The sequence below is a fragment of the Pristiophorus japonicus genome, chromosome 10, assembly GCF_044704955.1.
Source record: "Pristiophorus japonicus isolate sPriJap1 chromosome 10, sPriJap1.hap1, whole genome shotgun sequence".
NCBI lineage: Eukaryota > Metazoa > Chordata > Chondrichthyes > Pristiophoridae > Pristiophorus > Pristiophorus japonicus.
In genome coordinates, this window is record NC_091986.1 from 142,183,302 (window position 1) to 142,209,265 (window position 25,964).

Consider the following 25,964-nt stretch of genomic DNA (forward strand, 5'->3'; position numbering starts at 1 on the left):
TTTCTCAAATCATCAGATTGCTCCCTCTATTTCCATTGTCCACATTATTTCTGTATATAGAAAAGAGGTGCCAACAAAGATGCTGGGGTATGATGGCATCTTGCCAATTCAAGAAACATCCATATCTTCCTATTTCTGCTTTTCACCCACCACCTTGCCTGTTAATATAATGGCCCTATCCATTTATTTTAACGTCGTTTTTGCAGCAGGAACACAAATTCAGATTTCCCTTGCTGAACAAATCAAATAAAACAACCATAACGTGTTTAAAAAATAATTAGACCACCTGACTACAGGAAACCAAGTTCCAGATATACATTTCATTCCAATTATTCCTTATATTTACAAAGCAGTTTGAAAAGATTCAGTATTCAAACACATCCTGAAGAAAAAATGTCTGCCAGATCTGGAAAACTATGCTTTATACTGAATATTTTCTTTTTTACCAATATGGCCACAGTAACTTGTACACCATAAAAATAGAATTGGAAACACTGTAGTGTAACTTGGAGATTGTGCAAAGAATTACTTGCCATAATTGTCAAAATGTAATAATACATTTTAAATGCATGCCAAGCACACCAAAACTTCAGAATGTTTTTATGATTACCTAAATAATCATTAACCTGGGGCATCTCCATTGCTCAAAAGCTAAATGTAACACACTGATCCTTTGTCTCTGCTGCATCAGCTTATATTAGCTAAGACAAATGGTAGGAGCACAAGAGTCAGCTTTCCCATTGTTGGGCTGAGAGGATAACAAATAAGCAGGGTTCCTACTCCTATCCATTGACCCTGACTTAAGTATGAATGTTCCCTTCTTTCATCCATCCCCAACATTCCCACCTGGGTACAGTAGTTTAGTGGTTATATATAAATGGTTCATTCTCTAGTTGGCAACCAGTAACTAGTGGGGTGCCGCAGGGATCAGCGCTGGGACCCCAACTATTTACAATCTATATTAACGACTTGGAAGAAGGGACTGAGTATAACGTACCCAAGTTTGCTGGCGATACAAAGATGGGAGGAAAACCAATAATGTGAGGACACATAAAATCTGCAGAAGGACATAGACAGGCTAAGTGAGCGGGCAAAAAATTTTGCAGATGGAGTATAATGTTGGAAAGTGCGAGGTCATGCACTTTGGCATAAAAAAAACAAAGAGCAAGTTATTATTTAAATGGAAAAAGATTACCAAGTGCTGCAGTACAGCAGGACCTGAGGGTACTTGTGCATGAAACGTAACAGGATAGTATACAGGTACAACAAGTGATCAGGAAGGCCAATGAAATCTTGGCCTTGATTGCAAAGGGGATGGGGTATAGAAGCAGGGAAGTCTTGCTTCAGCTATACAGGGTATTGGTGAGGCCACACCTGGAATACTGCGTGCAGTTTTGGTTTCCATATTTATGAAAGGATATACTTGTTTTGCAGGCAGTTCAGAGAAGGTTCACTAGGTTGATTCCGGGGATGAGGGGGTTGAGTTATGAGGAAAGATTGAGTAGGTTGGGCCTCTACTCATTGGAATTCAAAAGAATGAGAGGTGACCTTATCGAAATGTATAAAATTATGAGGAGGCTTGACAAGGTGGATGCAGAGAGGATGGGGGAGACTAGAGCTAGAGGGCATGATCTTAGAATAAGCGACCGTCTTTTTAAAACTGAGATGAGGAGACATTTCTTCTCAGAGGGTTGTAAATCTGTGGAACTCGCTGCCTCAAAGAGCTGTGGAAGCTGGGACATTGAATAAATTTAAGACAGAAATAGACAGTTTCTTAACGATAAGAGGTTATAGGGAACGGACAGGGAGGCGGAGCTGAGTCCATGATCAGATCAGCCATGATCTTACTGAATGGCGGAGCAGGCTCGAGGGGCCTTATGGCCAACTCCTGTTCCGATTTCTAATGTTCTTATTACTGGACTAGTAATCCAGAGACCTGGACCAATAATCTGGAGATGCAAGTTCAAACGGCACCAAGGCAGATTGTGAATATGACTTCAGTTTGAAAATAAAATCTGGAATAAAAATCTATTTCAGTGACCATAAAGTTATCGGATTGTACTAAAAACCCAATTGGTACACTAATGTACTTTAGGGAAGGAAAGCTGCCGTTCTTACCCGGTTTGGCCGAAATGTGACTCTAGACCCAGAGCAATGTGGTTGACTCTTAACTGCCCTCTGAGATGGCCGACCAAGCCACTCAGTTGGATCAAACTGCTACAAAGAAGTATAATGAGAATAAAGCTGGAAGGACCATCCAGCTTCGACATAGGCATCGGATTTGGATGTGATGAAGGTACATCTAGCCCAGTCAGCCCAGCAAAGTCCTCCACTAACATCTGGGGATTTGTACCAAAGTTGGGAGAGCTGTCTCACAGATTAGTCAAGCAGCAGCCTGACATAGTCATACTAACAGAATCATACCTATTAGCCAGCGTCCCAAATTTAAGGGGATGCTGGCATAGTGGTTATGTTACTGGACTAGTAATCCAGAGGCTTGAACTAATAATTCGGTGACAAGAGTTCAAATTCACGGCAGCTGTGGAATTTAAATTCAGTTAATTAAATAAATCTGGAATAAAAAGCTTGTATCAGTAATGGTGACCATGAAACTACTGGATTGTCGTAAAAACCCATAGAAACATAAAAACATAGAAAAAAGGTGCAGGAGTAGGCCATTCGGCCCATCGAGCCTGCACCACCATTCAATATGATCATGGCTGATCATTCACCTCAGTACCCCATTCCTGCTTTTTCTCCATACCCCTTGATCCCTTTAGCCATAAGGGCCACATCTCACTCCCTTTGAACATATCTAATGAACTGGCCTTGACAACTTTCTGTGGTAGAGAATTCCACATGCTCATAACTTTCTGAGTGAAGAAATTTCTCCTCATCTCGGTCCTAAATGGCTTACCCCTTATCCTTAGACTGTGACCCCTGGTTCTGGACATCCCCAACATCGGGAACATTCTTCCTGCATCTAACCTGTCCAATCCCGTCAGAATTTTTCTATGTTTCTATGAGATCCCCTCTCATTCTTCTAAATTCCAGTGAATATAAGCCTAGTCGATCCAGTCTTTCTTCATATATCAGTCCTGTCATCCCGGGAGTCAGTCTGGTGAACCTTCGCTGCACTTCCTCAATAGCAAGAATGTCCTTCCTCAGATTAGGAGACCAAAACTGTTCACAATATTCAAGGTGTGGCCTCACCAAGGCCCTGTACAACTGTAGTAAGACCTCCCTGCTCCTATACTCAAATCCTCTCGCAATGAAGGCCAACATGCCATTTGCCGCCTTCACCACCTGCTGTACCTGTATGACAGCTTTCAATGACTGATGTACCATGATACCCAGGTCTCGTTGCACCTCCCCTTTTACTAATCTGTAACCATTCAGATAATAATCTGCTTTCCTGATTTTACCACCAAAGTGGATAACCTCACATTTATCTACATTATACCGCATCTGCCATGTATTTGCCCACTCACCTAATCTGTCCAAGTGACCCTGCAGCCTCTTAGCATCCTCCTCATAGCTCACACTGCCACCCAGCTTAGTGTCATCTGCAAACTTGGAGATATTACATTCAATTCTTTCCAAGTCATTTAATGTATATTGTAACTAGCTGGGGTCCCAGCACTGAACCTTGCGGTACCCCACTAGTCACTGCCTGCCATTCTGAAAAGGACCTGTTTATTCCTACTCTTTGCTTCCTGTCTGCCAACCAGTTCTCTGTCCATGTCAGTACATTACCCCCAATACCATGTGCTTTAATTTTGCACACTAATCTCTTGTGTGGGACCTTGTCAAAAGCCTTTTGAAAGTCTAAATACACCACATCCACTCTACTAATTACATCCTCAAAAAATTCTAGAAGATTTGTCAAGAAGATTTGGTGAGGCCACACCTGGTCTCCTAACTTGAGGAAGGACATTCTTGCTATTGAGAGAGTGCAGCGAAGGTTCACCAGACTGACATATCAAGAAAGACTGGATCAACTGGGCTTGTATTCACTGGAGTTCAGGAGAGGGGATCTCATAGAAACGTTTAAAATTCTGATGGGTTTAGACAGATTCGATGCAGGAAGAATGTTCCCAATGTTGGGGAAGTCCAGAACCAGGGGTCACAGTCTAAGGATAAGGGGTAAGCCATTTAGGACCAAGATGAGGAGAAACTTCTTCACCCAGAGAGTGGTGAACCTGTGGCATTCTCTACCACAGAAAGTTGTTGAGGCCAATTCACTAAATATATTCAAAAAGGAGTTAGATGTAGTCCTTAATACTAGGGGGATCAAGGGGTATGGCGAGAAAGCAGGAATGGGGTACTGAAGTTGCATGTTCAGCCATGACCTCATTGAATAGCGATGCAGGCTCGAAGGGCCAAATGGCCTACTCCTGCACCTATTTTCTATGTTTCTATGATTTCCCTTTCATAAATCTGACTTGGACCGATCCTGTCACTGCTTTCCAAATGCGCTGCTATTACATCTTTAATAATTGATTCCAACGTTTTCCCACCACCGATGTCAGGCTATAACCAATCTATAATTCCCTGTTTTCTCTCTCCCTCCTTTTTTAAAAAGTGGTGTTACATTAGCTACCCTCCAGTCCATAGGAACTGATCCAGAGTCGATAGACTGTTGGAAAATGATCACCAATGCATCCATTATTTCGAGGGCCACTTCCTTAAGTACTCTGGGATGCAGACTATCAGGCCCTGGGAATTTATCGGCCTTCAATCCCATCAATTTTCCTAACACAATTTGCTGACTAATAAGGATTTCCTTTAGTTCCTCCTTTTCGCTGACCCTCGGTCCCCTAGTATTTTCGGAAGGTTATTTGTGTCTGTCTTAGTGAAGACAGAACCAAAGTATTTGTTCAATTGGTCTGCCATTTCTTTGTTCCCCATTATAAATTCACCTGATTCAGACTGTAAGGGATCTACATTTGTCTTCAATAATCTTTTTCTCTTCACGTCTCTATAGAAGCTTTTGCAATCAGTTTTTATGTTCCCTGCAAGCTTACTCTCATATTCTATTTCCCCCCTCCTAATTAGACCCTTTGTCCTCCTCTGCTGAATTCTAAATTTCTCCTAGTCCTCAGGTTTGCTGCTTTCTTTGGTCAATTTATATGTCTCTTCCTTGGATTTAACACTATCCCTAATTTCCCTTGTAAGCCACGGTTGAGCCACCTTCCCCATTTTATTTTTACTCCAGACAGGGATGTACAATTGTTGCAGTTCATCCATGTGATCTTTAAATATCTGCCATTGCCTATCCACCGTCAACCCTTTAAGAATCATTCGCCAGTCTATCCGAGCCAATTCATGTCTCATACTGTCGAAGTTACCTTTCTTGCACCATCTGCTGCACTAATATCCTTTTAAGGAAAGAAATCTGCTGTCCTTACCTGGTCTGCCTATATGTGACTCCAGACCCACAGCAATGTCGTTGACTCTTAACTGCCCTCTGAAATGGCCTAGCAAGACACTCCAGGGCATTAGGGATGGGCAATAAATGCTAGCCTTGCCAGCGATGCCCACACCCCGTGAACAAATTTTTAAAAAACTCTTACCATCACCATTTCTCTGTATGTCCTGTCCCACTGGCAGAACAGACCCACCAGAGGTGACAGCACAATGGTGCACAGTCAGGAGGGAATGACCCCGGGAGTCCTCAACATTGACTCCAGACCCCATGAAATCTGCTGGTATCAGGTCTATCATGGTCAAGGAAACCTCCTGCTGATTACCATCTACTGCCCTCCCTCAGCTAATGAATTAGTACTCCCCATGTTGAACACCACTTGGAAAAAGCACTGAGCGCAGTAAGGGCACTCTGGGATAGGGACTTCAATGTCCATCGCTAAGAGTGGCTTGGAGTACCACCATTACTGATCGAGCTGATCGAGTCCTGAAGAACATAGTTGCCAGACTGGGCCTGCGGCAGATGGTGAGAGAACCAACACGAGGGGAAAAACCTACTTGACCTTGTTCTCACCAATCTACCTGTTGCAGATGCATCTGTCCATGACGGTATTGGTAGGAGTGATGACATCACAGTCCTTGGGGAGACAAGGTCCCGTCTTCACACTGAGGACACCCCCCATTGTGTTGTGTGCCACTATTACTGCGCTAAATGGGATAGATTAAGAACAGTGCAAAACTGGGCATCCATGAGGCACTAGGTCAGCAGCAGCAGAATTGTACTCAGTCACAATCTGTAACCTCATGGCCCAGAATATCCTTCACTCTACCATTACCATCAGGCCAGGTGACATAAGGAGTGCAGAAGAGTATGCCACAAGCAGCACCAGGTGTATCTGAAAATGAGATGCCAACTTGGTGAAGCTACACCATAGAACTACATGCATGACTGATCTAAGCGATCCCACAACTAACAGATCAGATCAAAGTACTGCAGTCCTGCCACATCTAGTCGTGAATGGTGGTGGACAATTAAATAACTAACTGGAGGAGGAGGCTCCCTGAACATCCACATCCTCACTGATGGCAGAGCCCCGCACGTGAGTGGAAAAGACAAGGTTGAAGCATTTACAACCATCTTCAGCCAGAAGTGCCGAGTGGATGATCTATCTCAGCCTCCTTCTGAGGTCCCCACCATCACAGATGCCAGTCTTCTGCCAATTTGGTTCACTCCACCTGATATCAAGAAATGGCAGAGCGCACTGGATACAGCAAAGGCTCTGGGCACTGACAACATCCCAGTTGTCGTGCTGAAGACCTGTGTTCCAGAACTAGCCGCATCCTTTAGCCAAGCTATTCCAGCACAGCTGCTACATTGGCATGAATCCGACAAAGTAGAAAATTGCCCAGGAATGTCATGTCCATAAAAAGCAGGACAAATCCAATTACTGTCCTATCAGCCTACTTTCAATCATTAGCAAAGTGATGGAAGGTGTTATGGACAGTCACGTTAAGTGGCACTTGCTCACCAATAACCTGCTTACAAATGCTCAGTTTGAATTCCGCCAGGACCACTCAGGTCCAGACCTCATTATAACTTTGGTCCAAACTTGGAAAAAAAAGCTGAATTACAGAGGTGAGGTGAGGTGAGGTTGATTGCCCTTGACATCAAGGCAGCATTTGACCCAAGTGTGGCACCAAAGAGCCCTAGTAAAATTGAAGTAAATGGGGATCAGGGGGAAAACTCTCCACTGGCTGAAGTCATACCTAGCACAAAGGAAGATGGTTGTAGTTGTTGGAGGCCAATCATCTCAGGTCCAGGACATCACTGCAGGAGTTCCTCAGGGCAGTGTCCTAGGTCCAAACATCTTCAGCTGCTTTATCAATGACTTTCCCTTGATCATAAGGTCAGAAGTTCACTGACGATTGCAGTGTTCTTTTCCATTCACAGTTTCTCGGATAATGAAGCAGTCCGCACCCACATGCAGCAAGACCTGGCCAACATCCAGGCTTAGACTGATAAGTGACAAGTATAAGTGACAATGACCATCTCCAACAAGAGTGAGTCTAACCACCTCCTCTTGACATTCAAAGACAATACCATTGTCGAATCCTCACCATCAGCATCCCAGGGGTCACCATTGACCAGGAACTTAACTAGACCAGCCACATAATACTGTGGCTGCAAGTGCAGGTCAGAGGATGTGTATTTTGCAGCAAATTACTCATCATCTGATTCCCCAAAGCCTTTCTACCACCTACAATGCACAAGTCAGGAGTGTGATTGAATAGTCTCCACTTGCTTGGATGAATGCAGCTCCAACAACATTCAAGAATCTCAACCTCATCCAGGACAAAATAGTCTGTTTGTTCGGTATCCCATTCACTGCCATAAACATTCACTTCCTCGACCACCGGCGTAACGTGGCTACATTTTGCACCATCTACAAGATGCACCTCCCAAACCCGTGACCTCTACCACCTAAAAGGACAAGGGCAGCAGGTGCATGGGAACACCACCACCTCCAAGTCACATGCCATCCTGACTTGGATGTATAATATTGTAATTTTTTCATAGTCATTGGGTTGCAATCATAGAACTTCTTATCTAACAGTACTGTGTGACTACCTAGAAGGCATTCCAACAGTGCTGTGTTGGGTAGCAGTGGTTCCGAGAACGATTCAAGAAGGTGGCTCACTACTACCTCCTTGGGCAACTAGGGATGGACAATAAATGCAGGTCTTGTCAGCCACGCCCGCATCTTGTGAATGAATAAATAAAAACCCAAAAAACTACCACAAACAATTTTGAAACATATCAGTTTCAGATTTCAGCTCTCAATACTTTGGCCTAGAAATTGGCATGCCTTACTGTCTCCCGTTATCACTTCCAGGGGCGATAACAGGGTGCTAATGACTTACTTACTGACCGGGTGTGGCGAGATGAACGACCCTTGCTAACTTGGCCGAGAGGTGTGTGGCGGCGGTAAAAAATAGCGCCACAATCTCCTGCACCTGGAGATCGTGACGCCATTGCCCTGCGCACTGCCCTGGACCCGAGCTTCGGTTCCGCCCCTTGCAGCATTGCCGGGCTACAACAATGACACCTGCAGGAAGCGCTGTTTGGGAGAAAGTTAGAAGGGGATGTTGGCGAGGTAAGTAGGAAAATTGTTACAATGTTTATTTTTGATTTTTTCCACTTCTCAGTCGCGATTGATCAGCCCGGCACTCTGCTGGAGTGCATGGTGCTGATCGGGCCGGATCGTGACTGCCATTGGGGACCAGCTAACTGCTCCCAATGCAGAGCCTGCAGCGATGGCCCTTCCCTTTAAGGGAGGGAAGGAGCTTTGGATCTCGGCAGCACTGCATCACTACCGCCCTGCCTGTGCCCTTTAGCGCTCCAGGAAGGAACTGGAGCACTTGATTTTACGCTCCACTTCCTTCCTGGAGCGCAAACACTGAATTTAGAGAAAGTTGAGAATCATTCGTGCCTGGCGCTAAGTTTTCCATCTTTCAAAAGTTAGCGCCCCAAATGGGTCACTCCCGAACTTCTCTTTCCGCCACTCCCGGCCCCCCCCCCCCCCGAGTTTAATTGCCAATATTGTAGTCTGCAAATGCCTATTGTATATGAAATTGATAGCGGTATGGATTCTGCTGGCATTTTGGCAGGGAAAGATTCGTATAATTATATTTTCATGTTATTTTTAAAATAAACAACAGGTACTTTCGTAAAAATTCTCCGGTCGGAGGCGTTCGTCTGAAAGAAGCCTCCGACCGGAATTTCAGGACCGTTAAATGAACAGTACTTTCAATGTAACTGTATTTTAAGATACCATTAGCACTATGAAACTCAGCTGACACCTTTGTAGAACTGAAGTTTAAAAACTTAGAACACAAATAATTAAAAAATAAACTGGTAGTTACAAATTATATTGTTAGTATCGCTATTGATGAGCGAAATCTTAACCTTGCAGGTCGTAGCTCTTATGAACATTGATCTACTTCGCCAACAACAGCGATGGAAAGATGGACTGCAAGAGCTCAGATTTGTTTTCTCCACCCTTGAGTCACAGGTAATTTGAATGGAACATTTAAGGCGTAGCTGGAACTTAAATCATTCACAACAATAATTTTAATTGGTTTGTATTACTTTTTCATCATGTTTAGTTCAATGAGATGCAGGAATTTTTAATTCATTAACAACATTAATTTCTACATTGCAATAGTGATTACACTTCAAAAGCTACTTCATTGGTTGTAAGGTGCTTTGTGATGTCCTGAGGTCATGAAAGGCACTATAGAAATACAAGTCTTTCTCTTTTTATCTCTCTCTCGTTATCTAACTCGTTATCATCCCCATCCAATGGTTATAGGTGTGTGTAGACTAGAGGCCACACTAATCATGGAACAGAATGAAGATGAGCTTGGGATTAGGTGCAGAGGGGAGCAGACATGACAACCATCCTAGAATAGTGTTCAAATGGACCCCGTTGACAGAGCATAGATGCTGACTCCAAAGGAATGGGGAGACTTAATGCTAAGGGGAAGCTGGGAGATTCAGCATGGATGTTGTGTCCAGAGTCCGCTCAGGAGCGAGAAACTGGGTTGTGCTACACTGATTGCTTTCCTGCTTTTTCGCACCGCCAGAACACTACATCCTGGCCCCACAGCTGCTGACCGCTGGCTTCACTGGCACTTTACTATGATTGCTTATTATGTATTGTACGGCTTCTGTGGCAGCATAAGAAGTGTGGGGGTGAAGTTGGCAGCGGTGAGAAGATGGCGCGGCAAGTATTATAAATTACGATAAGAAAATGATAGGAGGTTGGGAGCTTAATGAAGATAGGCACAGGTCGAAATGATGGCTGGAAAGGAAGATGACATGGGAGAAGACAGGGCAATGGTTCCATGGCGACAGACAAACCTAAGTATCCGAATGAGGAGAAAGGCTTTCTGGGCTTACAATGGCGTGGAGAGAAAAGCTTTCAAGAAAAAATAAACTTTGGAGCAAACTTTGCTCTAAGTAGCACCAATAAATATAAGAATCATCTTACTTTTTGCCGGCAGTTGCAGGAAGCTTGTGAAGGTAGCTGGGAAGCGCAAATTAGAAGGGCCAGTAGCTCTAGATACTAGTTGGAGAGTTCAATGGTAAGTATAATAGTAACGAGTGCTTAACAAAATAACCATTAAAAGTAATAGAAGCAGGTGTTACGATTTGTCAGCCGTTAAGGACAGTTTTGGAGGAAAATTGGCGGCCGATTCGCTTTCGCTCGATTTCGGTGGGTCCCCCAGGGGCCGCCATTCTGGGAGAGCTGCTGATGCCTGCACTTGTTGCAGATATTTAGATTAGGCAGATCATGACATCAGTGAGTGTGCAATGCTCACTTGATGCCTAATCTGGCATTTTCACCATCATCCCTCCGAGAACCAGCGTATATTAATCACAGCTAGCTGACAAAGCATTAAGTAGTAAGAAGGAGCCTCCAACAGTACTATTTAAAGCTTTCATCAACAACTTGCAGCTGACATGGTTTTCAGTTTGATTGGCTCTGTGTAACTTTCTGCAACTCTTGCAGCTTTCTGAACTTGTTTCAAATTCCTGAGGTGACAGGGAAAGTTGGTGCAAGTGGAGAACGCCATCATTTCTCATTGAAAGGCTTCTTCTCACATCACTTGCTCACAGTCATGGGTGCTCTACTTGCAATCCCCCTTGAGCTCGAGTATTTTCGGGAGAGGGAGCAGATGCACACAGAGAGGAGAGCTCTCAACAGGAAGCCTTACCCACCGAGGGTACTCCGAGGGCACTTCTCTTGCCTCTACTTAAGCCAGGAGAAGTGTATTAGGAAACTCTGCTTCACCAAGGAGGTGGTCACAGAACTCTGCCATCTCCTGCAACCAGACCTGCAGCCTCAGCACAGTGAACGCGGCTCTCCCATAAGCCCTCAAGGTCATCGTGGCCCTCAATTTCTTCGCCAGCGGATCCATCCAGTCTGCAGCAGGAGACATGGCTAACATATCCCAGTTTGCCATCCATCGCTGCATCTGGGAGGTCACAGAGGCTCTCTACACCAGGAGAAAGGACTACGTTGTCTTGCCTCTGAACAGATAGAAGAAAGAGGAGCGTCCATTGTGCAGGCCGCCATTGACTGCACCCACATGGATTTGCGGGCACCGCATACCAATCCTGAGATGTTCCGTAACAGCAAAGGCTACCACTCATTAAATGTGCAGTTGTTAAGTGAGCACACCCAGAGCATTATAGAAACATAGAAGCATAGAAAATAGGTGCAGGAGTAGGCCATTCTGCCCTTCGAGCCTGCGCCACCATTCAATACGATCATGGCTAATCATTCCCTCAGTACCCCTTTCCTGCTTTCTCTCCATACCCCTTGATCCCCTTAGCAATAAGGCCCATATCTAACTCCCTTTTGAGTATATCCAATGAACTGGCATCAACAACTCTCTGCGGCAGGGAATTCCACAGGTTAACAACTCTCTGAGTGAAGAAGTTTCTCCTCATCTCAATTCTAAATGGCCTACCCCTTATCCTAAGACTGTATCCCCTGGTTCTGGACTTCCCCAACATCGGGAACATTCTACCCACATCTAACCTGTCATGTCCCGTCAGAATCTAATATGTTTCTATGAGATCCCCTCTCATCCTTCTAAACTCCAATGTATAAAGGCCCAGTTGATCCAGTCTCTCATATGTCAGTCCTGCCATCCCGGGAATCAGTCTGGTGAACCTACGCTGCACTCCCTCAATAGCAAGAACATCCTTCCTCAGATTAGGAGACCAAAACTGAACACAATATTCCAGGTCACTGCCCATCATAATCTTAGCAGCAGTCATGATGCCGTCATCCTGCATCAATCCAGCAATCTTCCAACTACCACATCAAACCCAAGGGTTATCCGCTGTCCACCTGGCTGATTACCCTCCTCTGCAACCCTGTCACTCCTGCCCAGCACTCAAAAAATGACAGCCATGCTGCCACCAAGAATGTAATCGAGCAAACCATCAGGCTGCTGAAGCAACAGTTCCGCTGCCTTGAATACTCTGGAGGAGCACTCCAGTACTCACCGGAACAAACGTCCTAATTTGTGGTGGTCTGCTGCATTCTTCATAACTTGGCCATCATGAGGGTGCTGCCCTTACACCAGGGATTGTAAGACCACCTTGGGAGGAGGCAGGCAGCAGATCCCTGTTCTGGACAGGCTGACCGCGAAGACCTCATCAGACTCCGATAGCAGTGAATGAAACCCCAAATCCCTGTTGCTCACCCAGTACAGGACCCAGGATGTAGTAATGGAGGAGCCTCAGCCCTTGCTCTTGTCCAACAGGTACGAGGTTATTACTCCCCGTGTGGAAGAGAGCAGGGACTGCAGGGAGGATGAGCAAACTGACCACAGCACCGTGGTGCAGGTAACATTCAAGTTGTGGGGAGTAAAAAAAAATGTTGTCGTGGTAGGGGACAGTATCGTTAGGAGGATAGATACTGTTCTCTGCAGCCGAGAGCGTAAGTCCCAAAGGCTGTGTTGTCTGCCCGGTGCCAGGATTAAGTACATTTCTCTGGGCTGGAGAGGAACTTGGCGTGGGAGGGGAAAGATCCGGTTGTCATGGTCCACGAAGGTACCAACTACATAGTTAGGACAAAGAAAGAGGTTCTGCTGAGGGCATATGAGCAGCTAGGGGTGAAATTAAAAAACAGAACCACAAAGATAATAATCTCTGGATTACTACCTGAGCCACGAGCAAATTTGTATAGGGTAAATATCAGAGAGATGAACGCGTGGCTCAAAGATTGGTGTGAGAGAAATGGAGCACTGGCAACAGTGCTAGGATAAGAGGGAGCTGTTCCATTAGGATGGGCTTCACTTGAACCAGGCTGGGATCAGTGTCCTGGTGAATCGAATAACTCGGGCTATATATAGGACTTTAAACTAAATAGTCGGGGGGGGGGGGGGGGCGGGGGGAGGCGGGGGGGAATCAAGTGAGCGGAAATGTAAAAAGTCAAAAAGATAGGAGAAGGCAATAGTGCAGGGTAGTGATAGGGGTAATGATAACCAGAGTGTGATAGGAAGGGACAGAGTGTACAAACATAAAAGTGCATCAGAAAGTGGGGTCAGAGTAGGGAAAAATGGTAAAAAGACAAAATTAAAAGCTCTTTCATAACAAGATAGATGAGTTGACGGTACAAATAGAAATAAATGGGTATGATCTGATAACTATTACAGAGACGTGGTTGCAAGGTGACCAAGGCTTGGAACTGATTATTCAGGGTATTTGCCATTTCGGAAGGATAGCAGAAAGAAAAAGGAAATGGGGTAGCTCTGATAATACTGGTGGAGTCGTCTGTAGACCCCCTAACAGCAGCTACACTGTAGGGCAGAGTATAAATGAAGAAATAATGGAGGCTTGTAAGAAAGGTGCAGCAATAATCATGGGTGATTTTCATCTTCATATTGATTGGACAAGATAGCCTTGAGGAAGAGTTCCTAGTGTATGTGGGATGGTTTCTTGGAACAATACGTTGTGGAACCAACCAGGGGCAGACTATTTCATGGTAATGTAATGAAATTGGATTAATTAATGATCTCATAGTAAAGGATCCTCTTGGGAAGAGTGATCATAGCATGGTAGAATTTCAAATTCAGTTTGAGGATGAGAAAGTTAGATCTCAAAACTAGTGTCCTGAACTTAAATAAAGTCAATTACAAAGGTATAAAGGCAGAGATGGCAAAAGTGGATTGGGAAAATAGATTACCGGGTAAGATGGTAGATGAGCAGTGGCAAACATTTAAGGTGATATTTCATAACTGTCAGCAAAGTTATATTCCAGTGAGAAAGAAAGGGCGAGAAATTCCATTTTAATACTGCTATGACTCCGCTACCGCTACATGGCCTAACATATGCGGACAGCAGTAAAAATCGGCGTTGTACGAGGATTCATGGCGCAAACCACGGATTCTTTGCAACTTTTTGCCGAAGCTGATACTGCTGCGAGTTGGGCCTAGGGAGGGGGGAAAACACCCCAAAAACATAGCAAAAAACAAAAAATAGAAAATCACAAAACATCCACAAGACACTTAACTATTGAATTGCTGCAAAAGAATTTAAAAATAAAAACTTTAACTTACCTTTTTTGCAGGTCTTCATACCTATTCCAAGGGCTGCAACACAGGTTTTTCCCAGGTGTTTTTTTTCGTCCTATCTACGGGTGCGCTGTGAACCAAATTTCGTCCGAAAGTGCTATTTCGAGACTTGCAAGCCAGTGGTCTGCTCCTCAATGGTATTTAAAAACCACCGGCGTAAGACTTCACCAAATTTCCCGGTTCACCGTTTTTCGCCAAAACCGGGCGCAAGGTTGGGGAATTTCCAGCCCAAAGACTCTAGGAGAAGGATGAACTACCCGTAGCTAACTAAGGAAGTAAAGGATGGTATCAAATTGAAAACAAAGGCATACAATGTTGCAAAGAATAGTGGAAGGCCAGGGGATTGGGACATTTTTAGAAACCAGCAAAGGATGACTAAAAAAAATAAAGAGAGAGAAGATAGCTCGAGAGTAAACTAGCTAGAAATATAAAAACAGACATTAAGAACTTCTATAGGTATATAAAAAGAAATAGCTAAAGTAAACATTAGTCCCTTAGAGGATGAGACTGGGGAATTAATAATGAGAAACAGGGAAATGGCAGAGACTTTGAACAAATATTTTGTATCATTCTTCACGGAAACAGACACTAAAAGCATACCAATAATTGATAATCAAGGGGCTATTGGGAGGGGGAACTTAAAACAATCATTATCACTAGACAAAAAGTACTCTGTAAAATAATGGGACTAAAGGTGGACAAGACCCCCTTGATGGCCTGCACCTAAGGTCTTAAAAGAAGTGGCTGCAGAGCTAATCTGCCAAAATTCCCTGGATTCCCAGCGGATTGGAAAACCGTAAATGTAACACCCCTATTTAAGAAAGGTGGTACACAGAAAATAGGCAACCATAGACCAGTTAGCCTAACATCTGTCATTGGGAAAATGCTATAGTCCATTATTAAGGAAGTAGTAGCAGGACATTTAGAAAATCATAATACAATCAAGCAGAGTCAGCATGGTTTTATGAAAGGGAAATCATGTTTGACAATATTTCTGGAGTTCTTTGAGGATGTTACGAACAGGGTGGATAAAGGGGAACCAGTAGATGTTGTGTATTTAGACTTCCAAAAGGCATTTGACAAGGTGCCACATAAAAGGTTATTGCACAAGATAAAAGTTCACGGGGTTGGGTGTAATATATTAGCATGGATAGAGGATTGGCTCACGAACAGAAAACAGAAAGTCGGGATAAATGGTTCATTCTTGGGTTGGCAATCAGTAACTAGTGGGATGCCGCAGGGATCAGTGCTGGGACCCCAACTATTTACAATCTGTATGAACGACTTGGAAGAAGGGACCAAGTCTACGTAGCCAAATTTGCTGACGGTACAAAGATGGGAGGAAAAGCAATGTATGAGGAGGACACAAAAAATCTGCAAAAGGACATAGACAGGCTAAGTGAGTGGGCAAAAATTTGGAAGATGGAGTATAATGTTGGAAAGTGTGAGGTTATACACTGGCAGAAAAAAATCAAAGAGCAAGTTATTAAAATGGAGAAAAATCGGCCCATCGTGGTCCGTGCCGGCCGACAAAGCGCCACACGGCCCTTGGTCAGCAGCCCTAAAGGTTACATATAAACCTATGAACAATGACAGAAAGGCAAAGAGCACCCAGCCCAACCAATCCGCCTCACCACAACTGCGACACCCCTTATACTGAAGCATTCAATACTCCACCCCAACCGGAGCCATGTGATCTCCTGGGAGAAGCAAAAACCAGATTAAAAACGCAGGCCAATTTAGGGAGAAAAAAATCTGGGAAAATTCCTCCAACCCATCCAGGCGATTGAAACTAGTCCAGGAGATTATCCTGGCCGTATTCTATTCCCTGCAATACTTACCATTAAATCTGCTCTGTCCAACAAAAGGTCATCCAGTCTAATCCCAATTACCAGCTCTAGGTCTGTAACCCTGCAGGTTACTGCACTTTAAATGCCCATCCAACCATCTCTTAAAAGTGGTGAGGGTTTCTGCATCCACCACTCTTCCAGGCAGCGAGTTCCAGATCCCCACAACCTCTGCGTAAAGAACCCCCCCCTCAAATCCTCTCTAAACCTTCCACCAACCATCTTAAAACCATGCCCCCTCATAATAGACCCCTCCACCAATGGAAATAGACCCTTACTATCTACTATGTTCAAGACCCTCAATATTTTGTACACCTCAATAAGATCTCCTCTCAACCTTCCCTGTTCCAATGAGAACAAACCCAGCCTATCCACTCTGTCCTCATAACTAAGATTCTCCATTCCAGGCAGCATCTGAGTAAATCTACTCTGCACCCTCTCGAGTGCAATCACATCCTTCCTATAATACGGCGACCAGAACTGCACGCAATACTCCAGCTGTGGCCTAACCAAAGTATTGTACAATTTAAGCATAGCCTCCCTGCTCTTATATTCAATGCCTCAGCCAATAAAGGCAAGCCTTCCGTATGCCTTCTTAACCACCTTATCCACCTGGCCTGCTACTTTCAGGGATCTGTGGACAAGCACTCCAAGGTCCCTTTGTTCATCTACACTATTAAGTGGCCTACCGCTTAATGTGTATACCCTTCCCTTATTAGCCCTCCTAAAATGCATCACCTCACACTTCTCTGAATTAAATTCCATTTGCCACTGCTCTGCCCACCTGACCAATAGATTGATATCCTCCTGCAGCCCATGACTCTTCATTATCAACCACACAGCCAATTTCTTAATCATACTCCCTATATTCAAATCTAAATCGTTGATATATATCACAAAAATTAAGGGTCCCAGTACTGAGCCCTGCGGAACCCTGATGGAAACATCCTTCCAGTCACAAAAACATCCATCAATCATTACCCTTTGCTTCCTACCTCCAAGCCAATTTTGGATCCAACTTGACACTTTGCCCTGTATCCCATGGGCTTTAACCTTTATGACCAGTCTACCATGTGAGACCTTATCAAAAGCTTTGCTAAAGTCCATATATACTACATTGTATCTACTACCTTCATCGACCCTCTTGGTTACCTCCTCAAAACATTCAATCAAGTTAGTCAGACACGAACTTCCCTCAACAAATCCGTGCTGACTGTCCCTAATTAATCCTTGCCTTTCCAAATGCAGATTTATCCTGTCTTTCAGGATTTTTTCCAATAATTTTCCCACCACTGAGTTTAGGCTGACAGGCCTGTAATTACTCAGCCTATCCATTTCTCCCTTCTTAAACAAGAGTATTACATTAGCAGTCCTCCAATCCTCCGGCACTATGCCGAGCTCCAAAGAGGACTGGAAAATGATGGTCAAGGCCTCTGCTATTTCCTCTTTTACTTCGCTCAACAACTGGGATGCATTTCATCCGGGCCTGGGGACTTATCTACTTTCAAAGCTGCTAAACCCCTTAATACTTCCTTTCTCACTATATTTATTTGATCCAGAATATCACACTCCTCCTCGATAGCTGTATCTGCATTGCCCCTTCCCTTTGTGAAAACAGATGCAAAATATTCATTGAGAACCCTCCCAGCAGCTTCCGTATCCACACAAAGATTACCCTCCTGGTCTCCAATAGGCCCTACCCTTTCTTTAGTTACCCTCTTACTCATAATATATTGAAAGAACATTTTAGGTTTTCCTTAATTTTACTAGCCAAGAATTTCTCGTGCTCTCTCTTAGCATTCCTAATATCCTTTTTATTTTTGCCTCTTAACTTTCTATATTCCCCTAAAGATTCTATAGTATTTAACCGGTGATATATGACACAAGCGTCCCTTTTTTTCTTAATCCATCCCTGTAAGTCGCTAGACATCCAGGGGGCTCTGGAATTATTTTTCTCAGCCTTTTTCTTTGAGGGCGCGTGTTTGGCCTGAGCCTTCCGGATCTCCTCCTTAAATGCCTCCACTGTTACGAAACTGATTTGCCCACAAGTAGCCGTTTCCAGTCTACCATGGCCAAATCACTCCTTAACTTAGCAAAATTAGCTTTTCCCCAATTCGGAACTTTTATTCCAGGCCTATTCTTCTCCTTATCCATAACCAACTTGAATCTGACTGAATTATGGTCACTGGCACCCAAGTGCTCCCCCACTAATACCCCTTCAACCTGCCCAGCTTCATTCCCCAAAACTAAATGCAAGACCGCGTGTTGGGCTTGCTATATACTGACTAAAAAAGTTCTCTTGAATGCATTTCAAGAATTCCGCACCCTCTTTACCCTTCACATTAAATTTGTCCCAATCAATATTTGGATAGTTAAAATCCCCTACTTTACTGCCCTATGATTTTTGGACTTCACAACAATTTGCCTACATATTTGTTCCTCTATCTCCCTCCCACTGTTTGGGGGTCTATAATACACGCCCAGCAGTGTGATCGCCCCTTTTTTATTTTTCAATTCGACCGATGTGGTCTCATTTGATGATCCCTCTAACATATCATCGCTCCTCACCATAGTAATATTTTCTTTAATCAGTACCGCAACCCACCCCCCCTCTCTTTTTACCCCCCTCTCTATCTTGTCTAAAAATCCTGTAGCCAGGATTATTGATCTGCTAAACCTGCCCCTCTTTCAGCCATGTGTTATATGCTATGTTTCTTGCTATGTGTTTGGTTCATCTGCCTGCCATAGCTGAATATCTATCAGTGTGTGATGTGTGTGTGAGTGTTGTAGCGTTGGTAAAGTTGTGAGGGTGAAGTGAAGTCATGATTGTGAGATAGGAGTGATGATAGGTTGAGATTGTTGGTCGGTGACGAATGGGGGTTGGTGCATTGACTCCCAGGTGTCAGTGGGGATGTCGCACTTTATCAGGGAGGCTTTGAGAGTGTCCTTGTAACATTTCCTCTGCCCACCTTTGGCTCATTTGCCGTGGACGAGTTCCGAGTAGAGCGCTTGGTTTGGGAGTCTCGTGTCTGGCAAGCGAACTATGTGGCCTGCCCAGCGGAGCTGATCCAGTGTGGTCAGTGCTTCAATGCTGGGGATGTTGGCCTGGACGAGGACGCTAACGTTGGTGCTTCTGTCCTCCCAGGGGATTTGGAGAATCTTGCGGAGGCATCGTTGGTGGTATTTCTCCAGGGACTTGAGGTGTCTGCGATACATGGTCCACGTCTCTGAGCCATACAGGAGGGCGGGGATTACTTCGGCCCTGTAGACCGTGAGCTTGGTGACAGTTTTAAGGATCTGGGTCTTCAAACACTCGTTTCCTCAGGCGGCCGAAGGCTGCACTGTCGCACTGGAGGCGGTGTTGGATCTCGTTGTCAAAGCCTGCTCTTGTTGTTAGGAGGCTCCCTGGCCAAACACCGCCCTAAGTGGAGGAAGTGCATCCGAGAGGGCGCTGAGCTCCTCGAGTCTCGTCACCGAGAACATGCAGAAATCAAGCGCAGGCAGCAGAAGGAGCGTGCGGCAAACCAGACTCCCCGCCCACCCTTTTCTTCAACCACTGTCTGTCCCACCTGTGATAGAGACTGTGGTTCTCGTATTGGACTGTACAACCACCTAAGAACTCATGCTAAGATTGGAAGCAAGTCTTCCTCGATTCCAAGGGACTGCCTATGATGATGAGGTGCATTGAGCAATGTGTGATTTTTGTGGTGCAGATGGTGGAATATGGCATTTGCTTAAGCCTTCACTCTCTTTGACGTGTCGTGTGAGGTCATTAAACTTCTTTCAACATTGGATCCATGTCCTTGGAACCACACTGGTGGTCATGATGGAGGTAGCCATCTCCTGCCAGTGTCTTCCACTGGTAGCCTTGGATGGCTTCCTGCCACCCGGCTTCTTTGATGACCAAGGCCTCGAGTGCAGCATTCGAAAACCTTCTTGCTCTCTCTTTCAGTTACTGAGCCATGTTTTCAGCCTGACTGACAATGAGGTGCTGCTGCAATAAAGCATTTCCCCTTTAAGTAGTGCAGAGAGCCTAGGACAAACATTACTGGCCATTAGACTGCACCCAATATTGGCACACCTGTTCTGTGCTAAGCTAACTAGCCACGTGTTTAGTGATGAGAGCAGCTCTGCAATCATTATAATGAGCAGGCAACACAAATTTTGTGTGCTGCCTGGACCACTTTGAATGGGCGGAGGCAAATAGTGCTGGCCCTTGACACTGCCCATTTTCGGGCCTTATCCAATTTCTAGGCCTGTTTTTTTTTAATCACCACTGAGGTTGGTATAGTTTCAATAATAACCTATATTTATATTGTGATCCTAATGTTGTGACAACATCTTGCTATGTTTTATAGTGCAGAGAAGAGAAAAATGGGAATTGAGCTGGAGAAAGGGACAGTTAATTGGAATTAGGAGATAGGCCAAAAGAGAAATATTTTGAAAAGCCTTTTGATAGCAGGAAGGGTGGAGTGATTCAGGGAGGGAGTTTAAGGGTAGAAGCCGAGGTGGTTGAAAAAATATGCATGAATGGTGGAGTAAAGAAGTTGAAGAACCAGGTTGAGACCAGTGACAGAAGAAAAGAATGTGAAAATGAACAAAGGGCTGAATGTCATATCGGCTTAGGGTGTGTCATCATTTTAAGATGAGGGCAAAGGTTTAGAATTTGGTTCAGAAGAGCATGGGAAGGAACTTGGCTTATAGAAGAATGATGCTTTCAGCAGATAAGGATATGGGCAGTGGTACTCTAAATGAGTTGCAATGAATGGAAGCAAGGAGGCTGGTTGGAGAAATTTAGCCTTGAAGTGCTAAAAGCATGAATTAGAGTCTTGGCAGAATGGGGGAGAGGTCGACTGGAGCTCGATCATGTTTCAATAGATATGAAGATATGAGGAAGGTAACAAAGCTCTGGATCAAGCAACGTGCTACTGAAAGTTAACTTGCAGGTACAGCAAGCAATTAGGAAAGCCAATGGTATGTTCGCCTTTATTACAAAAGATTTGGAGTATAAGAGTAAAGAAGTCTTACTGTAATTATATAGGGCCTTGGTGAGACCACACCTGGAGGACTGTATACAGTTTTGGTCTCCTTACCTAAGGAAGGATAAACTTGCCTTTGAGGGAGTGCAACAAAGGATCACCAGATTGATTCCTGGGATGAGGGGATTGTTCTATGAGGAGAGATTGAGGAGATGAGGCCTACATTCCCTAGAATTTAGAAGAATGAGAGTTGATCTCATTGAAATGTATAAAATTCTTACAGGGCTTGACAGGGTAGATGCTGTGAGGATGTTTCCCCTGGCTTGGGAGTCGAGAACCAGGGGTCTCAGACTTGGGGGCCAGCCATTTAGGAATGAAATGAGGAGAAATTGCTTCATTCAAAGGGTTCTGAATCTTTGGAATTCTCTACCCCAGAGGCCTGTGGCTGCTCAGTCATTGAGTATACGCAAGACCATGATCAATAAATTCTTGGATATTAAGGGAATCGAGGGACATGAGATTGCGGGAAGATGAGTTGAGGTAGAAGATCAGCCATGATATTAATGGTGGAGCAGGTTCGAACGGCCAAATGACCTATTCCTGCTCTTGCTCCTATTTCTTATGTTCTTATGTAATGTTCTGCACCACTGGTGCTGCTCATTATTTGCATTGGCCCGTAATTTGCAGTCAGCAATCTCTATGTTGAGAAGTTTGCCTTTTTCGACATTCAATTGTTTGCAATGCTGTGTCATGGGGATTCCTATGGTGACGTCAACCAGCTGCCTGAGCAGCCAATCACAATGAAGAATTCTCACAGACAGGAAACCAGGGATTGACAAGCTGCTTTTATCCGGACTTTTAAAAAGTGTTAGTGAGTGAAATAAAGATTGAGACTTTCATATGGGGATAAGGTAGAAGCTGAAGTATCATGAACAATCTTTAAATTTATTTTTTTGTTTTTAAAAAAAAAAACTTTTTTATCATAATGGAGAAATTTGACGACAAATATAAAAAATTGTTTTTCAGGGCCAGAACGTTTGTTTACTATTCAATACACTTTTTAAAACCCCAGTTGCACCTACTCCAACTAAGCTTAACATGTAGTGGGATATTTAATAGCGATACTACCGCAGAAAAGTCCAAGTTTTCATCAGTTTCATTGATTTCACTGATTGCCGGCTGTGCTGGTGGGAAATGGCGGGGGATAGTTCACAGCGCAGCCAGTATTGGAACAGTGAATGCCTGACCGCAACTTCAGGACTTCCGCATTTACATAGAAACATAGAAAATAGGTGCAGGAGTAGGCCATTCGGCCCTTCGATCCTGCACCACCATTCAATATGATCATGGCTGATCATACAACTTCAGTACCCTATTCCTGCTTTCTCTCCATATCCCTTGATCCCGTTAGCCGTAAGGGCCACATCTAACTCTCTTTTGACTATATCTAACGAACTGGCCTGAACAACTTTCTGTGGTAGAGAATTCACAAGTTCACAATTCTCTGAGTGAAGAAGTTTCTCCTCATCTCGGTCCTAAATGGCTTACCCCTTATCCTTCGACTGTGACCCCTGGTTCTGGACTTCCTCAACATCGGGAACATTCTTCCTGCATCTAACCTGTCCAATTCCGTCAGAATTTTATATGTTTCTATGAGATCCCCTCTTATTATTCCAAATTCCAGTGAATATAAGCCTAGCCGATCCAATCTTTCTTCATATGTCAGTCCTGTCATCCCGGGAATCAGTCTGGTGAACCTTCGCTGCACTCCCTCAATAGCAAGAATGTCCTTCCTCAGATTAGGAGACCAAAACTGTACACAATATTCAAGGTGTGGTCTCACCAAGGCCCTGTACAACTGTAGTAAGACTTCCCTGCTCCTATACTCAAATCCTCTCGCTATGAAGGCCAACATGCCATTTGTCTTCTTCACTGCCTGCTGTGCCTGTATGCCAACTTTCAATGACTGATGTACCATGACACCCAGGTTTCGTTGCACCTCCCCTTTTCCTAATCTGTCACCATTCAGATAGTATTCTGCCTTCCTGTTTTTGCCATCAAAGTGGATAACCTCACATTTATCTACATTATACCGCATCTGCCATGTATTTGCCCACTCACCTAACCTGTCCAAGTCACCCTGCAGCCTCTTAGTATCCTCCTCACAGCTCACACTGCCACCCAGTTTAGTGTCATCTGCAAACTTGGAGATATTACATTCAATTCCTTCGTCTAAATCATTCATGTATATTGTAAATAGCTGGGGTCCCAGCAATGAATCTTGCGGTACTCCGCTAGTCACTGCCTGCCATTCTGAAAAGGACCCGTTTATTCCAACTCTCTGCTTCTTGTCTGCCAACCAGTTCTCTATCCACGTCAATACATTACCCCCAACACCATGTGCTTTAATTTTGCACATTAATCTTTTGTGTGGGACCTTGTCAGAAGCCTTTTGAAAGTCCAAATACACCACATCCACTTGTTCTCCCTTGTCCACTCTACTAGTTACATCCTGAAAAAAAAATTCTAGAAGATTTGTCAAGCATGATTTCCCTTTCATAAATCCATGCTGACCTGGACCGATCCTGTCACTGCTTTCCAAATGCGCTGCTATTTCATCTTTAATAATTGATTCCAACATTTTCCCCACTACCGATGTCAGGCTAACCGGTCTATAATTCCCTGTTTTTCCTCTCCCTTTTTAAAAAAAGTGGTGTTACATTAGCAACCCTCCAATCCATAGGAACTGATCCAGAGTCGACAGGCTGTTGGAAAATGACCACCAATGCATCCACTATTTCTAGGGCCACTTCCTTAGTCTGCATCCCAGAGTACTTATCAGGCCCTGGGATTTATCGGCCTTCAATCCCATCAATTTCCCAAACACAATTTCCTGACTAATAAGAACTTCTTTCAGTTCCTCATTCTCGCGAGACCTTCGGTCCCCTAGTATTTCCGGAAGGTTATTTGTGTCTTCGTTAGTGAAGACTGAACCAAAGTATTTGTTCATTTGATCTGTCATTTCTTTGTTTCCCATTATAATTTCACCTGATTCTGACTACAAGGGACCTACAAGGGATTTAGATGTGCATGTGATGCATCCTGAAGTTGCGTTCAGTTTCAGAGGAGTAATGATGGCAACAGCTGATAGTTTGTCATCATTACTCACCTGCAAATTCCAGGCCATTGTATTCTTTAATTTTATTTCACAATTTTCCACATAGTATTGGCACCTAAATGTACAAAGTTTTGATTGAAAATGTTGAAAACTTGTAATATTATTTGCACAATACAACTTTCAGATGTCCCAAAGCACTTTATATAGAATGAATGTGAAGTGCAAAATCATCGTTACAGCACAGAAGGAGGCCATTCGGCCCATTGAGCGTATGCTGGCTATCAGCAAGAGCATTCCCCTGCCCTTTCTACGTAGCCCTGAAAATATTATTCCTTCAGGTATTTATCCAACTCCCTTTTGAAAGCCATGATTGAATCTGTCTCCACCACCCTTTCAGGCAGTGCATTCCCGATCCTAGCTGCTCTCTGTGTAAAAATGTTTTTCCTCATTACGCCTTTGGTTCTTCTGCCAATCACCTTAAATCTGGCGAAATTTAACCTTAAATCAAATTAAATCTGACGAAATTAAACCTTAATTAAACGATGCTGAGAATGACGTGAATAGCACGTTTAGTGAGTTGGTCTTACCGCAGGTAAAGGGTACACAGCCAGATAGGGAACGGGTGACCAACAGGAAGAGCAGTGCAAGGAAGGTAGTGCAGGGGTCCCCTGCGGTCATCTCCCTGCAAAACAGATACATCGCTTTGGGTACTGTTGAGGGGGATGACTCATCAGGGGAGAGCATCAGCAGCCAAGTTCATGGCACCATGGGTGGCTCTGCTGCACAGGAGGGCAGGAAAAAGAGTGGGAGAGCTAAAGTGATAGGGGATTCAATTGTAAGGGGAATAGATAGACGTTTCTGCGGCCGCAACTGAGACTCCAGGATTGTATGTTGCTTCCCTGGTGCAAGGGTCAAGGATGTCTCGGAGCGGGTGCAGGGCATTCTGAAAAGGGAGGATGAACAGCCAGTTGTCGTGGTGCATATAGGTACCAACGATATAGGTAAAAAACGTGATGAGGTCCTACAAGACGAATTTCGGGAGCTAGGAGCTAAATTAAAAAGTAGGACCTCCAAAGTAGTAATCTCAGGATTGCTGCCAGTGCCACGTGTTCGTTAGAGTAGGAATTGCAGGATAGCTCAGATGAATACGTGGCTTGAGGAGTGGTGCAGAAGGGAGGGATTCAAATTCCTGGGACATTGGAACCGGTTCTGGGGGAGGTGGGATGAGTACAAACCAGACGGTCTGCACCTGGGCAGGACCGGAACCAATGTCCTAGGCGGCGTGTTTGCTAGTGCTGTTGGGGAGGAGTTAAACTAATTTGATAGGGGGATGGGAACCTATGCAGGGAGACAGAGGGAAGTAGAATGAGGGCAGAAGCAAAACATAGAAAGAAGAAAAGTAAAAGTGGAGGGCAGAAAAACCTAAGACAAAAAGCA

At 44.3% G+C, this 25,964-nt stretch overlaps 1 protein-coding gene across 3 annotated transcripts in view; it reads left to right on the forward strand.

Annotated features, from left to right (window-relative positions):
• The window catches only part of dync2h1 (dynein cytoplasmic 2 heavy chain 1), a 994,370-nt gene that overhangs the window by 77,488 nt on the left and 890,918 nt on the right, over positions 1 to 25,964 (forward strand). For all 3 annotated transcript variants that reach the window (XM_070892150.1, XM_070892151.1, XM_070892152.1), the window contains exon 16: positions 9,402 to 9,500. In XM_070892150.1, coding sequence (XP_070748251.1) covers positions 9,402 to 9,500 — 99 coding nt within the window. The remainder of the gene's footprint in view (positions 1 to 9,401; positions 9,501 to 25,964) is intronic.